The 16575-nt window shown below is 50.7% G+C and overlaps 2 protein-coding genes across 7 annotated transcripts in view; one reads left to right on the top strand and one right to left on the bottom strand.

Moving 5' to 3' along the window:
* Positions 1 to 7696, top strand: part of DDB2 (damage specific DNA binding protein 2) — a 23700-nt gene extending 16004 nt beyond the window's left edge. For 2 of the 3 annotated variants that reach the window (XM_008058831.1, XM_008058832.2), the window contains 7 exons: positions 2001 to 2146; positions 3735 to 3834; positions 3919 to 4096; positions 4419 to 4561; positions 6633 to 6797; positions 6942 to 6987; positions 7289 to 7696. In XM_008058831.1, coding sequence (XP_008057022.1) covers positions 2001 to 2146; positions 3735 to 3834; positions 3919 to 4096; positions 4419 to 4561; positions 6633 to 6797; positions 6942 to 6987; positions 7289 to 7338 — 828 coding nt within the window. In that variant the 3' untranslated portion in view covers positions 7339 to 7696. The remainder of the gene's footprint in view (positions 1 to 2000; positions 2147 to 3734; positions 3835 to 3918; positions 4097 to 4418; positions 4562 to 6632; positions 6798 to 6941; positions 6988 to 7288) is intronic. The other variant, XM_021712757.1, reaches the window with a different exon arrangement.
* A 600-nt stretch (positions 7697 to 8296) lies between these two features.
* Positions 8297 to 16090, bottom strand: ACP2 (acid phosphatase 2, lysosomal). Of its 4 annotated transcripts, XM_008058826.2 has the most exons (11): positions 15861 to 16090; positions 15208 to 15303; positions 14803 to 14889; positions 13250 to 13402; positions 13053 to 13151; positions 12885 to 12974; positions 12293 to 12425; positions 11277 to 11359; positions 11063 to 11169; positions 10771 to 10946; positions 8297 to 8817 (listed from the first exon to the last, which is right to left on the bottom strand). In XM_008058826.2, the coding sequence occupies exons 1-11, from the start codon at positions 15972 to 15974 to the stop codon at positions 8684 to 8686; spliced, it is 1272 nt and encodes a 423-aa protein (XP_008057017.1). In that variant the 5' UTR covers positions 15975 to 16090; the 3' UTR covers positions 8297 to 8683. The 4 variants fall into 4 exon arrangements, with proteins under 4 accessions (XP_008057017.1, XP_021568421.1, XP_021568418.1 ...); XM_021712746.1 differs by lacking the exon at positions 13053 to 13151 and having other exon boundaries at positions 12885 to 13002; positions 15861 to 15998; XM_021712743.1 differs by lacking the exon at positions 15208 to 15303 and having other exon boundaries at positions 15861 to 15998.
* Between the last annotated feature and the right edge of the window lie 485 nt (positions 16091 to 16575).

The raw sequence follows: 16575 nt of genomic DNA, 5'->3' as shown, positions 1-16575 counted from the left end.
ACCTGCTGGGCTCCGGCGATCCTTCGCCTCAGCCTTCCGAGTAGCTGGAACTGCAGGCGCGCGCTACCATGCCCAGCTAATTTTGATTTATTGTAGAGATGAGGTCTCGCCAAGTTGCCCAGGCGGGTCTCAAATCCACGGGCTCAGGCAGTCTACTCACCTCAGCCTCCCAAAGGCGCGGGATTACAGGCTGAGCCACCGAGCCTGGCTTTTTCTGTATATTATTACTAAAGACAGCGTGCAGCAGTCTGATTGCAGAGCTTTTTAAATTTTTATTATCTCTCACCCATACTTCATTTGATGGCTGTTTTTTTAGCAACTCATTGTTACCTTTTTGCCCAAGCCATTCAACATGGCTTCCATAGAGGAAACGATGGCCTTTCTTTTTGCACATATTTTATCCGTTTACATGTTTAATTAAATTACATAACTGCAGTCAACATAGTACAACTGGCATAAACAGGTTTCAGAACAAATACAACTAATCCTTGGTTTGATAAGCATAGAACTCAACTGGACTGTCTCGCTAGCAGCAAGGGCTTGACAGACCCTGGGCACTGGTTAGACTATTTGATCCAGGGACTGGAACATGCTAGTTAGTATGTTGTGTTAATTAATTAAGTGGTTGTTGCACAGAAGAGCTTGTATGGGCCTATGAGGCTAGGATAGCTGCAGCTTCAGGAAGAAGCAGAAAAGGTGCTCTTGGGATGTGATGTTCTTAAAATAGTGCTGGTATAAAAGGGTGGTTCCCCCCAACCCAGAATTTATTTATTAAAAATGCATATTTTTATGTGTTTAAACTTCAGTCACTTTCAAAGAACTCTCCGTTTGATGCAATACACCTATCAAGATGCTTTTTCTACTGCTCAAAACAGTTTTTGAACTCATCCATTTTGAGGCCTTTTAGTGCTTCTGCCATTTTTTTGCTTCTACATCAGCAAAAGGTTTCCCTTTGAGGACTTTTTTCCAGTGGAAACAAAAAAAAGTTGTTTAGGGCGAGATGCAGTGAATAGGGAGGATGGGGCACAAGGGCCATGCCATTTTTTGGTTAGAAACTGCTGACACTTACCGTGGTGTGGGCAGCTGCATAGTCATGGTGGAGAAACCAGTCACCTGTTTGCCACAACACGGGATGTTTCTTCCACAACCTTCTTCAAACTTCTGGATCAAAACTTTGGTTGACCATTTGATCCAGAGAAATATTCTGAGTATACGACAAGTTACCTGCCCTCCAAAAGATAATTCTGGGGCTTTTTTGGGTCCCCCCTCAGATAATAAGCACTTAATAAGGCTAAAGCATTGGTATTATCACGATTATTTTCATCATCATTATCTGGTATGTCTGAAAAAATAAGAAGGGACACAGATCTGACTCCTGTCCTCCTAACCCAGCCACTGCTCTGAGTTAAAGCTTTTCTAGAAAGAGCACTATGGGAATAACACACTGTGGCACATCCATACAGCAGAATACTCAGCAACAAGATGGGATGAGTTACTGATACACACAACTTGGATGAATCTCAGGCATGATGCTGAGTGAAGTGAAAGAAGACAATCTCAAAAGGTTACATACTGCATGACTTGCTTATGTGACATTCTGTAAAGGCAGATGAGAGTGAGAACAGATCAGTGGCTGCCAGGGCTTGGGGGCAGGAAGAGGGGGTGATTGCAGTGGGATGGCACAAGGGAATGTCTTGGGGTGATAGAACGGTTCTGCATCTTGGTTTTGGTGGTGGTTATTCAAATTTATAAGAGTTAAAATTCAGAAAACTGTATACCCCCAAATGTACTATATGTTAATTTAAAAAAACAAAAGTAAAAATAAAGCTTAAAAAGTGAAAGGCCCTGTAGAGAGCACCCTGGTGCTCATGTGTCTAAGCTGGCCTGGCCTCAATACTGGCTGAGTGACGCTTCTGTCCAAGCTCAGCATGTGTGCCCAGGCCTGGTTCTTCACTTCCTGGCCCACCATCACTCACTAGCTTTTTCCTTCCTCCTGTTAGATTGGAGCTGGAGGGAGCATCACTGGGCTGAAGTTTAACCCTCTCAATACCAACCAGTTTTACGCCTCCTCAATGGAGGGAACAACTAGGCTGCAAGACTTTAAAGGCAACATTCTACGAGTTTTTGCCAACTCAGACACCTGCAAGTGAGTAGTTTAACTAGTAGGGGAAAGAGCTTCTGAGCTCTAGGTGTAGTTCTGGCAAGATCCCATTTCTTTTACCCAAACCTGGTGCAGGGAAGAAAGGAAAAGTGTTGACCACTTTCTATCCTTCCCTCTTTTTCTCAAACTGTTCTTTGGCTGCTCTTACTTTGGTTCAGGTGGGTTACTGCTTTGGGAAGGTATTCTGGACCCACGGCTCTTCTCAGTGAGGGAAAGGTTTCAGCTCTTCTGTAAGTCATGCTTATATTAGACTAGAACTTGACTCTCACTAGGCAGGTCAACGTGGTGTGGTCCTAGAAAGCCCCTTAGAGAGTGGAGTGGGAATTGAGATCTTGACTTAATTCCTAGCCAGGCGTGGTGGCTCACGCCTGTAATCCCAGCACTTTGGGAGGCAGAGGCGAGAGGACTGCCTGAGTCTAGGGGTTCGAGACCAGCCTGGGCAACTTGGCAAAACTTGTCTCTACAGTAACTCAAAAAAATTAGCTAGGTGTGGTGGCGTGCACCTGTGGTTCCAGCTACTTGGAAGGCTGAGGCCGAAGGATCACCTGAGCCCAACAGGTCGAGACTGTGGTGGCTGTGATTGTGCCACTGTATTCCAGCCTGGGTAACAGAGTTGGACTCTGACAAAAAAAAAAACACAATTCTGTCCATTTACTGGGGGTAATGACCTGACAGTTCCTTGATGGAAGAATCCATCTCTGATGGACAGAATCCTGTCCATAAAGTGCTCTGGACTTCCCAAGAACAAAGGGCTGGAGAAATTACAAAATGCTTGTCACTGTGATTTCTAGCCAGAGACATGACTCTAACTGCTCCCTAAAAAAGTGAGGGTGTGGGGGTCTAACTAGGTTGAACGTTATCCTAGGGTACTCCACAGGGGTAAGGAATGTATACATAATTATTAATAGGACAGGTGACTAGAAAGACAAAGCTCCAGGCTGCTCCTCCACAGGGGATGGCAGAGGGCTGTGTACCATGGATTTGAAGGTTTGAGAGAAAAAAATGTGAATGTGAGCTCTCCTGGCTAGATATCGGGATCCCTGAAGCACCTGTCTCCCCAGTCTCCTTGTCCTCACGTAGTCTGAGGAACCAAGAGCCCAGGGTTATTGATGCTTTTTTCCCTAAATGCTCAGAAGGGGGCAGAAGTTCCTTTCTAGCCAGCTCAGGAACAGAGCTGGGCAAGCCCTGTCTGGCTTGTCCCTTTGGCCCAAAGGGTGGACAGTGAAGGGAGAGAGAACAGTAAGCAAGGCTTCCTCAGAACTTGGGACTGTGGGGCGCGCTTGCCTGGGGACTTGCATTATGGTTCTGAGCTTTGCCTGCTTCAGGGACCTATAAGCTGAGGATGCTGGGCCCAGTGGTAACTGGACACATTTCTGAGCCCCATCACCCCCTTTCCTCTGTTGGATGGTAGACAAGTCTGCGTGTTCCTCACTAGGAATCCATGGCACGACAGTGATTCATTCACACAACAAACATGTGTGAATGCCTACTGTGGGTCAGACGCTGGAGCCACAACAGCAAATAAAGGGACCCATCTCTGTCCCCAAGAATCTTACACAGTCTCTCCCTCCAGCGTCTGGTTTTGTAGCCTGGATGTGTCTGCCACTAGCCAGATGGTGGTCACAGGAGACAACGTGGGCAATGTGATACTGCTGAACATGGACGGCAAAGAGGTGAGTTCTCCCAGGTCCTCCCTGGCCCTTCCTTACCCCCATCTTGGTTCTGTGTCCCCACCTGAACCGAGCTCTTCTCTGCAGCTTTGGAATCTCAGAATGCACAAAAAGAAAGTGACCCATGTGGCCCTGAACCCATGCTGTGATTGGTTCCTGGCCACAGCCTCCGTAGATCAAACAGTGAAAATCTGGGACCTGCGCCAGGTTAGAGGGCAAGCCAGCTTCCTCTACTCGCTGCCGCACAGGCATCCTGTCAATGCAGGTGTGATATCCCAGACCTCAACTCTCCTGCAGACCCCGCCTATCTGACCGCTGCTGGGGTTCTCCCTCAACTTGGGAGCCTCCAGGTCAAATCTTTACCTCTGATATCATCCGCCAAGCTGAAGGCTTGGAACCTTCCTGGCTCTCGCTGCCCATCGGCTGCTGAGTTTCTAGAATATTTTCGTTCACAGGCCAGATTCACCTCTTCCCTTCCACTCCTGTCTAGAGTGGGAAGAATGGTGCCCCTGCAAGAGAAGGCCTACGGAGGCCAGGACCATGGGGGCTCATGGTTCCTTCAGCTCAGGGGCTTTTCACTTTGCCAGCTTGTTTCAGTCCTGATGGAGCCCAGCTCCTGACCACTGACCAGAAGAGTGAGATCCGGGTCTACTCCACCTCCCAGTGGGACTGCCCCGCGGGCCTGATCCCGCACCCTCACCGTCACTTCCAGCACCTCACGCCCATCAAGGTGAGTGATGGAAGGGAGCTCCCAGAAGGGAGCTGTGACCATGAGGATGGACCAAGTCAGCCTGCGTTGGCAAGGGGCAGAGACAGTAAGCTACAGGCCTAGAGCCCCTCTTGCCCACACAAAGCTCTTTGGGCCCTCTTGCGCTCTCTGCTCATTTATCCCACCCTGTGATCCATTTTGTGGGGTTTCCTGTATGTCTCTCTGGTCAGCTATTTTCCTGAGTTTTTTCAGCCCAGCCCTGATCTCGCCATAGGCGTTTTCTGAGATCGTGACTCTGTTCCGTCTTTTCAGTTTCACTTGTACGTGTAGTTGATCTTTAGTCTGTCTGGCGGGTTTAGGTGGCTTCTAATAATAGAAATAAGTCCTTTATTTTCCCATCTTTTTGCAGGTCCTTATTCATGGCTTCTCTATCCTTGGTCCCCAAAGCTTACAGCCTTCGTCCTTTGCTTCCTTCTTGCCTAAGCCCTCTTGCAGCCGAGCTCTGCCAGTTCTGCATTCTTTTCCAGAACCACAGATCCTCCTCACCTCTTCAGGCTTTATGCCTGTGCTTCTCAGGTCAGTGCAGCCTAGTGGTGGGAGCACCAGCTTCAGGCAGGCAGGCACCCCGGTTAGAATCCTTGGGCAAATGATTTACATTTTGGATCTCTATTTCCTGTAAAACGGGGGTAATAGTATCTGACTCATAGAGGTATTATGAGGATCAATCAATATAAAGCACTTGGCCCCATGCCTAGCACCTGGTAAGTACTCAGTAAATGATGATGATTTTGATTTTGTTTGTTTTTGAGTCAGGGTCTCACTCTGTCACCCAGGCTGGAGTACAGTGGCTCACTGTAACCTTGACCTCCTGGGCTCAGGTGACCCTCCTGCCTCAGGCTCCTGAGTAGCTTGGACTACAGGCATGTGCCACCACAACTGGCTAACTTTTCAATTTTTTGTACAGGCAAGGTCTCACTGTGTTGCCCAGGCTGGTCTCGAACTCCTGAGCTCAAGCAATCTTGTCACCCTGGCCTCCCAAAATGTGAGGATTATAGGTGTGAGCCACTGTGCCCAGCTGATGCTTTAGTATTAAGTGGCTTCCATGTACCTCAAATCAAGTCCAAGCTCTTAAGAAATAGCATCAAAAATCCGTCCCCAGTTGGTGTTCCTGTTAATCCATCTGTCCCCATCTCTCACTTTGTATCCAGCCAGGCCTCTTTACAGCTTCCCATGTATGACTTGTTACTATTTTCTTTTTTTTTTTTTTTGAGTTGGAGTCTCACTCTGTCGCCCAGACTGGAGTGCAGTGGCCGCTCCCGGCCACCGCAGCCTCGCCTGCTGGGCTCCAGCAATCCTTCCACCTCAGCCTTCCAAGTAGCCGGAATTACAGGCATGCACCACCACGCCCAGCTGATTTTTTGATTTACTGTAGAGATGAGGTCTTGCTGTCCAGGCAGGTCTCGAACCCGCGGGCTCAGGCAATCCACTCACCTCAGCCGACTTGTTACTATTTTCAAGCCATTGCATATACTGTTTCTTCTTTTCTGATAATCATGTCTTTTCTTCAAAACTTCCTTGAGAAGTTTTATTAGGAAAATCCCACCTAATTCTGTCATTCCAGTAACTGCTATATTTGCTTTTAGTGGGATTATTTGGGGAACACAGGTTTCCTCCTGTTTTTGCCACTAGCAATTTTATACTTGATGCATAGTTATTCATGTTGATGGAGGAGGGATAGTAGTGGGGATCCTTCAGAACTTAAGGTTTTGGTCACTAAAGGCCTTTTGCTTTGTTGTAAGTTTACCTCCTAGACCAGTGTCAGGGTCAGGCTGATGTTAAAACATCTATCAGCTGGTATGATCTCAAGGAATGCAAAAGAGAGGGAAGGGCAAGGGTGTCCAAAGGACCAGCAAAGCCAGTTGGGAATTAAAAATTTGTAATGGTAGATGCACACAGTTGAAAATCATTCTTGTTTCATACAGGCCTAATGTCATTATTAAGTTGTTGGCTTGCTACTGACAAAGACGACTTTTAATGTCCCTTTTGATAATGTTCTGCATTTACGCTCGTAACAAGCTTCTCTGTCTCCTAGGCAGCCTGGCATCCTCGGTACAACCTCATTGTCGTGGGCCGATACCCAGATCCTAATTTCAAAAGTTGTAGCCCCTATGAATTAAGGACAATCGATGTGTTTGATGGAAACTCAGGGAGGATGATGTGTCAGCTCTACGACCCAGAATCTTCTGGTATCAGTTCGGTGAGGCTTGGGCCCTCAAATGATGGGAGGAAGCAGGGATTCAACCTACCTTATTGACCAAAAGTAGCCAGAAATTAGTCCTTTTGTGCCCTTCTTCACCTATACTTCACCCCCCTCCTCATGCTGACACTCTTATCTCTGCAGCTCAATGAGTTCAATCCCATGGGGGACACGCTGGCCTCTGCAATGGGTGAGTAGTAGCAGAATATATCTCAGACTGGCCAAGCACTACCCTACTTCCCCGGATTCACAGGTTAACCTCAGCTTAGCCCCACCATTCCCCCCAGGGAGCTTCCAGTAAGAGATGACTGGAAGACAGTGGTCTCGTTGGCCTAGGCTCTCTACCCCTCTTGCTTTGTCTTGGTCATGAAAATGCCTGGCTGCTGTCCAGTTTCTTAGAGGTTCCTCACCAAATCCTAGGGTCTCCAGGCTAGCCCCAAGCTCTCAGAGACTGTTAACAGAAGGTGTCAGACTGGTCTTACTCCTTCTAGGTTATCACGTTCTTATTTGGAGCCAGGAGGAAGCTCGAACACGGAAATGAGAGACTGAGACTGAAGAAGGTGTGGGCCAAACGAGGGCTTGGAGCCCACAGGTGGGATCAAGTCCTGCAAGAGGAGGTGGCCAAAAGCATCCAAGTCTTAGGGTTGAAGCAGGGGCACTGTGCACAGGGCACTGTGGGACTGGGACACCAGCATGGTATTGCTCTGGACTTAGCTCCGGAAACTTCAGAGTGGGTGACCAGCTGCCACAAGGGTCCCTCTGTACCTAGCCTGGAACCAAGCTTATCTTGGAGCCAACTTACTTTTCTCCTCTCTGATGTATGGTAGCAGAGTGGTCAGGAAGTGTTGTTTGATTTGTGTTCACTATTGATATGGCCAATAAAACCATACCCAACTGAGCTTCTGAGTGGATCTTCCAGCCGTGACCTGGTCCAAGGGCTCCTTGGGTCTCAGAAATAAAGAAAAGGCACAGAAACAGCACTGACAGTCCAAAACTTTCATTCTCTGGGAGCTGCCTTAGCCACAGTTAGGAGTTACCCAGCTCACAACTTGCATGTACCTCAGGTCCCTGGAGACCCAGCCCAGCTGAGGGAGAGTAGTTTTGTGATTCTGTGTGACAATCCACTTCCCTCCCGCCTTCCCCCACTCCCTCCTAAGTATAAACACCCTTCTGACCTGCTCAAGCTAAGGGGGTGACAAAGATGTCTGAAGCACTGTATTTGATTCTAATGGTGGTTCCAGCCAGACAAGGAAGCCCTGGCTGGCTGGCTGTTGGGGGATCCAGTTCCTTGGTAGTCAGTGTTCATGCTAACAGTTTTCCCACTAAAATAAGCACCAAGATAAGACTATCCTCTGAGCTATTTGCCAAAGACTGGGTTGGAAGAGAAAGAACAGGGCTTGATGGAAGAGCAAGGCAGATCAAGCACCAACTCTGTCAGTTTCTTTTTTTTTTTTTAGAGATGGGGTCTTGCTGAGTTGCCCAGACTGGTCTCAAACCCTGGAACTCAGGCAATCCTCTTGCTTCTGCCTCCCAAAATGCTGGGATTACAGGCATGAGCCACTGCACTCAGCTTGTTGGTTTCTTTATCCCAGGTTCTGAGCGAGAACTGGATACTTGTTTATATCTCAGGTACTTAGGGAGCATGGAGGAAGCAAATCTCGTCTGGAGAAAGCAATGTCCAATAAGTACTTGGTAAACGTCGGGCATGTGAATGCTGAGTGATAGGTGCCATGGGCCAAGCTGAGCTCCACTTGCTCATCTGGCTGGGGTAATCAGAGGGAGGCCCAGCCCAGGGTCCCTGTCCCTGGGCTGGGGAGCAGCAACAGTCAGGAGCAAGGGCCAGCCCACTTCCCCTAGGAGGCAGAGGGAAGAGGGCTGAGTGGTTGTCAGGCATGGTCCTCTCCATCTGCGACGTGGCGGTAGCCAGGAGGCTGGGCCTGCATCCGGAAGAGGATGGTGAGGAGGAGCACTATGAGAAGGAAGAGGATGGAGCCACACACAGCCAAGGCCACGATGACCTCTGGGCATGGGAGGAGAAGAGAAAGGTCATGTCAGCGTTCACTCAACAGATAGTTGAGCACCTACCACATGCCATGTACTGTTCTGACACACGGGACATACAAAGGTGGCCAAGACATAGTCCCTGCTCTCACAGAGTTCACATTCCAGAAGAGACAGAACAAACAAACATGATAGGAATGACAGGATAGATGATGAGTGCTATAAAGAAAAACAAGCGAAGTCGGTCGGTCAGGGAAGGCATCACTGAGGAAGTGAGATTTTGTTTTTTGAGTTGGAGTCTCGCTCTGTCGCCCAGACTGGAGTACAGTGGCCGCTCCTGGCCACCGCAGCCTCGACCTGCTGGATTCCGGCGCTCCTTCCACCTCAGCCTTCCAAGCAGCCGGAATTACAGGCATGCGCTACCACGCCCGGCTGATTTTTTTTTTTTTTAATTTATTGTAGAGATGAGGTCTCGCTGCCCAGGCGGGTCTCGAACCCGCGGGCTCAGGCAATCCACTCACCTCAGCCTCTCAAAGGTGCGGGATAACAGGCTGAGCCACCAAGCCCGGCTGGAAGTGAGATTTTGAACAGAGACTTGGAGTCAACGAAAGGGGCACAAAGATCTGAGAGGAGTGTCCTGGGGCAGAGGACAGGACAAAAGGCCCTTATGTGGGAATAGTCTTGGCATGTTCTAGGGTCAGCATGAAAGAGCAAGCAAGGGGCCAGAGATGGGGCAGGAGACTACATCAAGTAGAGCCTGGAAGGCCGTGGTAAAGAACTTGGAATTAATCCCATATGTGATGGGAAGCCAGTGGAAGATTCTGAAAAAGATAGTAATGTGAGCTGATTTATGTCTTTGAGAAGTAACTGCTGTGTGGAAAGGCTGGTGGGAACAAGAATGGAATCAAAGAACATTAGGAAGCTCTTCAGTAGATCAGGCGAGAGCTGATGGTCAATTGGGCTGTGGAGGAAAGAGCATGTATTTGAAAGGTTGAGCTGATAGGGTTTGACAGTGGACTGGTTGACAGGTATGAGAAACGGGACATTCAAAATAACCCCAAGGGTTATACTGTGCCACTAGGTGACTAATGTGGCATTACACTAAAATGGGAAACCCTGGAGGAAGAGCAGATCTCAGAGGGAGAGTGTTGGTTTTATATACGTCAGCTCTCAGATGGCTTATTTGTCATCTATGTAGAGACCTCAAGTTGGCGGCTGGATCAATCTAGAGCTCAGAGAAGAGATCATGAACTTGGAAGTCATGACAGAAAGACAGAAGTCAGCGTGGAGACGGGGTAGAAAGCCACAAGGTTAGATGAGAGCACCTTGGGAGTCGGCACAGATGGGGAGGGGCCAAGGATGAGCCTGGGCCACCCACTGCTTAGTGGTGAGGAAGCTGCCAGAGAGTTGGGAGGAAAGCCAAGAAAGGGTTGAAGGAAGGAGGAACCAATTAAGTGATGCTGCTGAGGTGAGAGAATCTAAGAACTGGTCACTGCAACAAGAGTGGCATCAGTGCAGCGAAGAAGCAAAGCCAGAGCCTAGGCAGCTCCTTCGGGGATCCCATTCCAAAAAGGAACAAAGAAACAGTGGCAGCTGGGGAGGGACATGGGTCACAGAGGTCTCTGAAATGGGAATGAACTCACAGAGAGGGAAGCACTGAGCCATTGGAGCTCCTTATGGAGGTGAGAAGGATGGACCAGAGGAAAGTGGAGAGGATGGCCTTAAGGAGTGGCTGGGGGATCTGGTGGTGGGAGGATGAGCCAGTTCTCACCTGGCTGCTCTTATATTCTCAGTGATATAAAAAGCCTGGGCATCACCTGAAAGTGAGGAGCACAAAGGGGGTGTGACAGCCTCAGGGGAGAAGAAACTATCCAGAGAAATGCAATCAGATGGCTAGAAGTATGGCAGCTCTCGAGATTTGTGGATATAAACTGAAAGTTCTTCTGGGACGTGACACAGAGGCAGAGCTCACCTGTGTCTGCAGGACCATTCACCAGCTGGCACTCCTGCTGCCAATCCTTGGGAACGACAGGCTCTGTGAGTCGAAGGAAGTCCTGCAGGGGGCAGCGGTGAGAGCAGCCAGGCAGGATCAGGGGCCAGGGGGCCTTATTGCTCTCGTTCCGGAAGTACATCTCCACTGAGAAGTTCCTGAGGGTTGGCAGGAGGCAACATGGGAGCTGCTCACTTGTCTGTGACAGTCCTTAGGCTGCCCTCAGCCACCTCTTGGATGCCCCTCCAGAGGACAGCCTAGTAGCTCCACTCACCCAGTATCTTCCTGGTACAGTTCGAACATGTGGCAGGAGGCGTAGGGGGCTTGTTCACCATTGTAGACATCCAGTGCCATTTGCAGAGCGACCAGGGTAGTGTCGTGCTGTAGGGGAGAGGGCCCCATTAGCACTGCTCCCCCGCACCACCAGGAACCAAACGAGAGATCCAGCTCCTTGCCTGACGTTAGCACACTGGGTTACAGGGACTTACCGCAGAGTAAACCAGCAGCTTAGGGAGTTGGGAGCTGGTTGCCATTAGGGTCAGGTTATTCCGGATCTGAGCCAGCAGGACTCCTGAAGGAGAAAAGTTCTTGGTATCAGTGGCGACAGCCATCACAATTTCTGATCAGACCTATCTGTGCTCATCCTCTGTTAGTCCTGGGCCTGATCACCAACGAGAACTCTTCCAGCTTATGGGGACCACGTAGGAACTCCAGAGCACCCCCTGCTCTCTAAGAACTTTCTTTTTTCCTAAGATAAAGTCTTGCTTTGTCACCCAGGATAGAGTGCAGTGGTGTGATCACAGCTCACCGCAGCCTCCAATTTCTGAGCTCAAGTGATCTCCCCTCTCAGCTTCCTGAGTAGCTGGGACTCTAGGTGTACACCATCAAACCCAGCTACCACTTTCAAATTTACAGAAGGAAAAGATACAGCGAGGCATCTATATTTCAGCACAAATGCAGAAACATGTCCGTTTATAAATGAGCTACGAGTCCCTCCCCATGTTTAAACGATTCCAGTTTGAAACAAACATAAACTTAAGATTGCTTCAGAACACACAGGGGGAGACTTCATGCCTGAGTCACTGCCATATGCAGGCTCTGAAAACTAAGGCGTCAAAAGGAGCTGGCAGCTGGCATGCCCTTTGGTGCTCGGATGAGGAACCTGGTGTGTGTTACTTGGCGATCTGAAAATGGCCTCCCAGGGTTCTCTAGAGGTAACTATTCATTTAGGAGAGGAAGGGTCTCCTGATGTAGGTGAAGCATAAGAATATGAATGGCAGAAAAGAAGCATGTGAGCCTGACTGTGGTCACACAGTGATACACAGGCTAAGTATTGGGAGAACTGGAGAAACTTGGAGGCTAACGGGATGACAAGGAGGGGTCTGGTTTTGAAAGAGCAGAGAACGTTTCAGTAGAGAAGGACAGGTATGAGAAAGCCCCCAGAGCAGATTTTAATGCCGTAGGGTCCGGAGGAGCGGAGTGACATGCTGCCCCTGTCACTCACCCCCCTGAAGCCGGGCCTTCTCCACCTGCTCGTAGATCCCGAAGAGGAAGCGGAAGCTGAAGTCCTTTAGCCGGCTCAGGCGCTGCATGGTCTGGGGTGAGGCCCAGCGCGGCAGGAGCAGCCCGTGTGTTTGCTGTGTACCGCAGCGGGCAGGTTAGCTCCCCAGGCCTAGGCCAGGGCCTCTCCCGGGGTAGCTCTCTGCCCCAGTGGGAAGGTGCCTGTGCGTGTGAGGGAGGGAGGGAGAGGACAGCTGGGGCAGAGGGCTGGAGCCAGGGACATGGCAGACAGTGTTCAAGCCGCAGGGCACAGGAAAGGAAGCTCAGCACAAAAAACGAGGCTCAGCAGAAAGGAGTCTGATACCACGAGAGCTCTGGGTGGAGAGGAGTAGAGACTGCTGACAGTTAGTAAACCATTTCCCACTCAGAGGTTCTCTGTCGCCCGTGAGGGAAGTACCCGTGTTTCACAAGCAGCAGCTTGCCTGGCCCTCCCCAGTGGGAATGAAGGTATCCAAGCACTGTGTTCTGTCCTGGGGATCTGGGCCTGCTGAGGGGGGAGAGAAGAGGGATCACAGTGGGTATGCTGGAGGGCTCACCTCGCAGAAGAGGGTGTCATAGACATTCCAGACGGTCTCCAGTGTCAGGTCTGTGAGCCCTGTCTCGTTGGCCACCATGTCCAGAAATTGCTATGAAAAATGGATCAGGGGGTTAGTCCTGCCCATGGGGAAGGGCAGTCTGATGGCCTCCACCCCAGTCCCACTCACTGCATTCCGAGCACTCTCATTCTGATACTCTGGTGTCTGCCGGGTCTCGTTCTGCAGCTGCTCATAACGGGGACATGGGCCCAACGGGAACTTCAGCAGCTGCAGACCAAAGTGGGGAAACAGGCAGGGGAGTCTGGAGTCAGCAGGCCCACAGCAAGAGTCCCCCATGACTACCTCTAGGGAAGGGCTACTCTTACCCTGTCCTCAGCGATGGGCACGGTGTGTACAGGAATAGGCTGCCACGAGATGTTGGGGTTGAAGCGCTGTATCCCATTGGGCGGGAAGAGTCCAGCTAGGTTGGCCTCCGCGCTCATGAGTGTGCGGTCAAAGTCTGTGCTGCGCACATAAACCTACAGAGACGGCAGTGCGAGCTTCACCTGTGTATGGGGGGCAGCCCTCACCTTGGTGGTTACCCACCAAATTGTAATCCCACCACGTATCTAGTCCTCTCCTCCCTCTGGCCTTCCCTGCCTCCCAACACTCAGCTGCGTGTCACCACTACTCTGTGAGGAACTCCTGTGGCAACGGCCCCAGTTCAAATGCTCCTTCCTCCCAGCCAAAAGTGCTTAGTCAGGAAGGCTCTCCAGCCTGTCTGTCTGGCTTTATAACCACTGTCTCCCTATCTAGACCAGGGTCCTTGAGGGCAGAAGCTGCCTCCAATCACTCCCCAGGCCCCCCTTTTATACCAGTTTAGAGACCAGGGAGAAAAGATAAGAGAGAGTGGCTTGTTAACAGGGAGGAGGAAACAGGAAAGGCAGAGGGCTGGAGCCAGGGACATGGCAGACAGTGTTCAAGCTGCAGGGCACAGGAAAGGAAGCTCAGCACAAAAAAACGAGGACAGAGCTAGGCCTCAAGGGAACAAGACCAACATCTAGGGACTCTTAAGACAGCTGTGGGCCGGGCTCGGTGGCTCAGCCTGTAATCCCGTGCTTTGGGAGGCTAAGAATGGATTCCTGAGCCCACGGGTTCGAGACCCGCCTGGACCACTTGGCAAGACCTCATCTCTACAATAAATCAAAAAATTAGCTGGGCGTGGTAGCACGCGCCTGTAGTTCCAGCTACTTGGAAGGCTGAGGCGGAAGGATCGCCAGAGCCCAGCAGATCGAGGCTGCGGTGGCCAGGAGCGGGCCACTGCACTCCAGTCTGGGTGACAGAGTGAGACTCCAACTCAAAACAAAAAACAAAAAAAAAGACAGCTGTGGCTGAGAGTGGTAACCAGAGGAATAGCTACCCCCATTCCTAAGGTGGCAAGAGGCCCTCGAGGAGCTGGCATACTTGTCAGTCTTCCATGACTTGCCCTATGTACAGATACGTCCTCCCTGCTACCTGTTATCTTGGCCCTGTCGGTTTATCATCGGACACGCCCACAGCATTCTAAGGGCCATGAAGACAGATCATATCTGTATGGTACACCATTGTATGCAAAGTCTAGCAGAGTCCTTAGCCCTCAATGAGTGCTCAGTAAATGTCTTGGATAGAAAGCCTGCTATTTCATGGGGCCAAAAACCAGGCTGTCAGGTCCTTCCTGAAGTCTGAGTTAGGGTGCTTGATCAGTTTTGCCTCTTCCCAGCCAAGAAGGAGCAACTCAGCTTCTAGGCCTATGTTCCAGACAGCTCTTACATGTCCTGCAGTTGTAATAAAAAATGTAGGAGGGGAGCCAGTGTGCCCAGCTTCACCCATAGACTCCCTGAGGGCAGAAGACGAGGACAGCACTTCCCATTTCCCTTGCCTCTTGAGCTGCCAGCCTTACCTCTTGCCGGTGGTAAGAGGTGTTCAGAAAGCCATGGTAGCGCCGCCGCAGGGCCTGGCCCAGCTCCCAGTGCTGCAGCATCCCCTCCTGTGGGCAAACCCAACAGTTAAGATGGTCTATAGGGAACACATGGTTCACGAGTCTCATGGGTTTAGGCACCCTTGCTTTCCAGGTTTACCCCTGGCTGGAAGTAGGAGTGGGTTAATCTGATCCCGATGTCTTTTATTAAGTGGCCAGTTGTGCACAACATTATATGGGCACAGAGTAAATTAAGGTTACAACATCTGGCCAAAGTCAGCATCCATGTGGGAATTTCCAGTCTAGTGGGGCCCCAAGTTCTGAGGCCTGCTCTAGAGGTTATTCATTCTACAGCTCATCCTGAGGGAAGGCAGGCTTCTTACCCACCTTGGTTAGTTGACCAAACCCCTGGGGCCATTCTTCTTCTTGATAAGGGTCCTTAGGATATGTCTTCACTGGTGAACGGTCTCCATGTCGGTACAGCTGAGGACAGAAAATGGTTTGCCTATAGGTCAGAAGGGTCTCCTTGATAGAGATACACAGCCTACTTTTTGTCCCATGTTGTGGAAAGAAGTCTCACTACCGCTGGGAAGCCTACCCACTGCAGAAGACTCCAGTACAGGAGTCAATAACTTCTAAGTTCCAAAGATTCTAACGTGGCTAAAGCAATGCCAGAGAACATAGGCAAAGCCTGTGCAGGAGGACCGGGAAAAAGCAAAGAGAAAGCAATGCATATGGTGGGGAAACCTGGAAAGAAACGGTCACCAAAGGCTTCTTTAGGGATGAGTCTCGTAGTCATTCAATTACTTCCCTGTCCCAGGGCATACTCACCCCGACTTACTCGGACACCCTGCCCCCCAACCCCCATTAATAATCTAGGGCTTCAGAACAATTCTGAATCTAGTCGCCCAGCTCTCAGCTTCCCAGGCCAGTCGTCCCCTCCTAAGCCAGCTCCTCCTTCGGGAGACCCCCGACTCCCACCCGCAGGCCTTTGTTCTTCTAGCTCCGGCGAACTCTTTGGTGACCTCGCCTCTCATTACCAAGGTAACGAATCGCAGACTCCGGGCCTGGATGGGTGGCATCACCATCAGGTTCACGCCAAGAAGGAGCTGGAGAAGAGCGGCCCGGCTCCAGCCGGACCGTCTGCCCGCCATCACCGCTGTAGTCTATGCAGCAAAGCGCCTGGAACACACTGACTGGCACCTGCAGCAGCCGCCCGGACGCACTCGTGAGGACACACGCCGGAAGTGCACTCACCGCCATCTTGCTTAAGGATGTGCAGGATGGCAGGGGAAGGGGCAATACGGGAGAGGATGCATGTAGGAGATTCGCGGTCTGAACGCGGTGGAAGAGCGTGGGAATGTAGCGAGATCTCTCGCGGCAGATAGGGCTTGGTGACTTCACCCTGGTAAAGAGCTCCATGAGTTCGCGTTTACCTCTGCCCGAGGATACCCTGTACCAAGGTGGCGCTTGCACTGGGCGGGACCTTGGCCAGGAAAGCAAGCGCCCTCTTGGGCCGGGGTGCTGCAATTCGCCCAAACTCATACAGAGCCCAAACGGGTGCAGAATTGGGACGAGGGACGGGAGAGTATAGGACACCCTTCTTCATGCCCCTGCCTTTTGGGGAAGTTTGCACTTTGGGCCTGGCCTTGTTCTCTGGAAGACTTCTTGTTTGGGGTGCAGGGCACAGCGTGTAAACAGCCCTTTGGACACCTTGTTTCCTGAGATTGCCCCCAGTCTGTCCTGCTACCCATG

This window comes from Carlito syrichta, unplaced genomic scaffold (genome assembly GCF_000164805.1).
Source record: "Carlito syrichta isolate Samal-C Ts95f unplaced genomic scaffold, Tarsius_syrichta-2.0.1 Scaffold303640, whole genome shotgun sequence".
Taxonomy (NCBI): domain Eukaryota; kingdom Metazoa; phylum Chordata; class Mammalia; order Primates; family Tarsiidae; genus Carlito; species Carlito syrichta.
The sequence above is the reverse complement of the archived record's forward strand: the minus strand, read 5'-3'. Positions and strand labels throughout refer to the sequence as shown.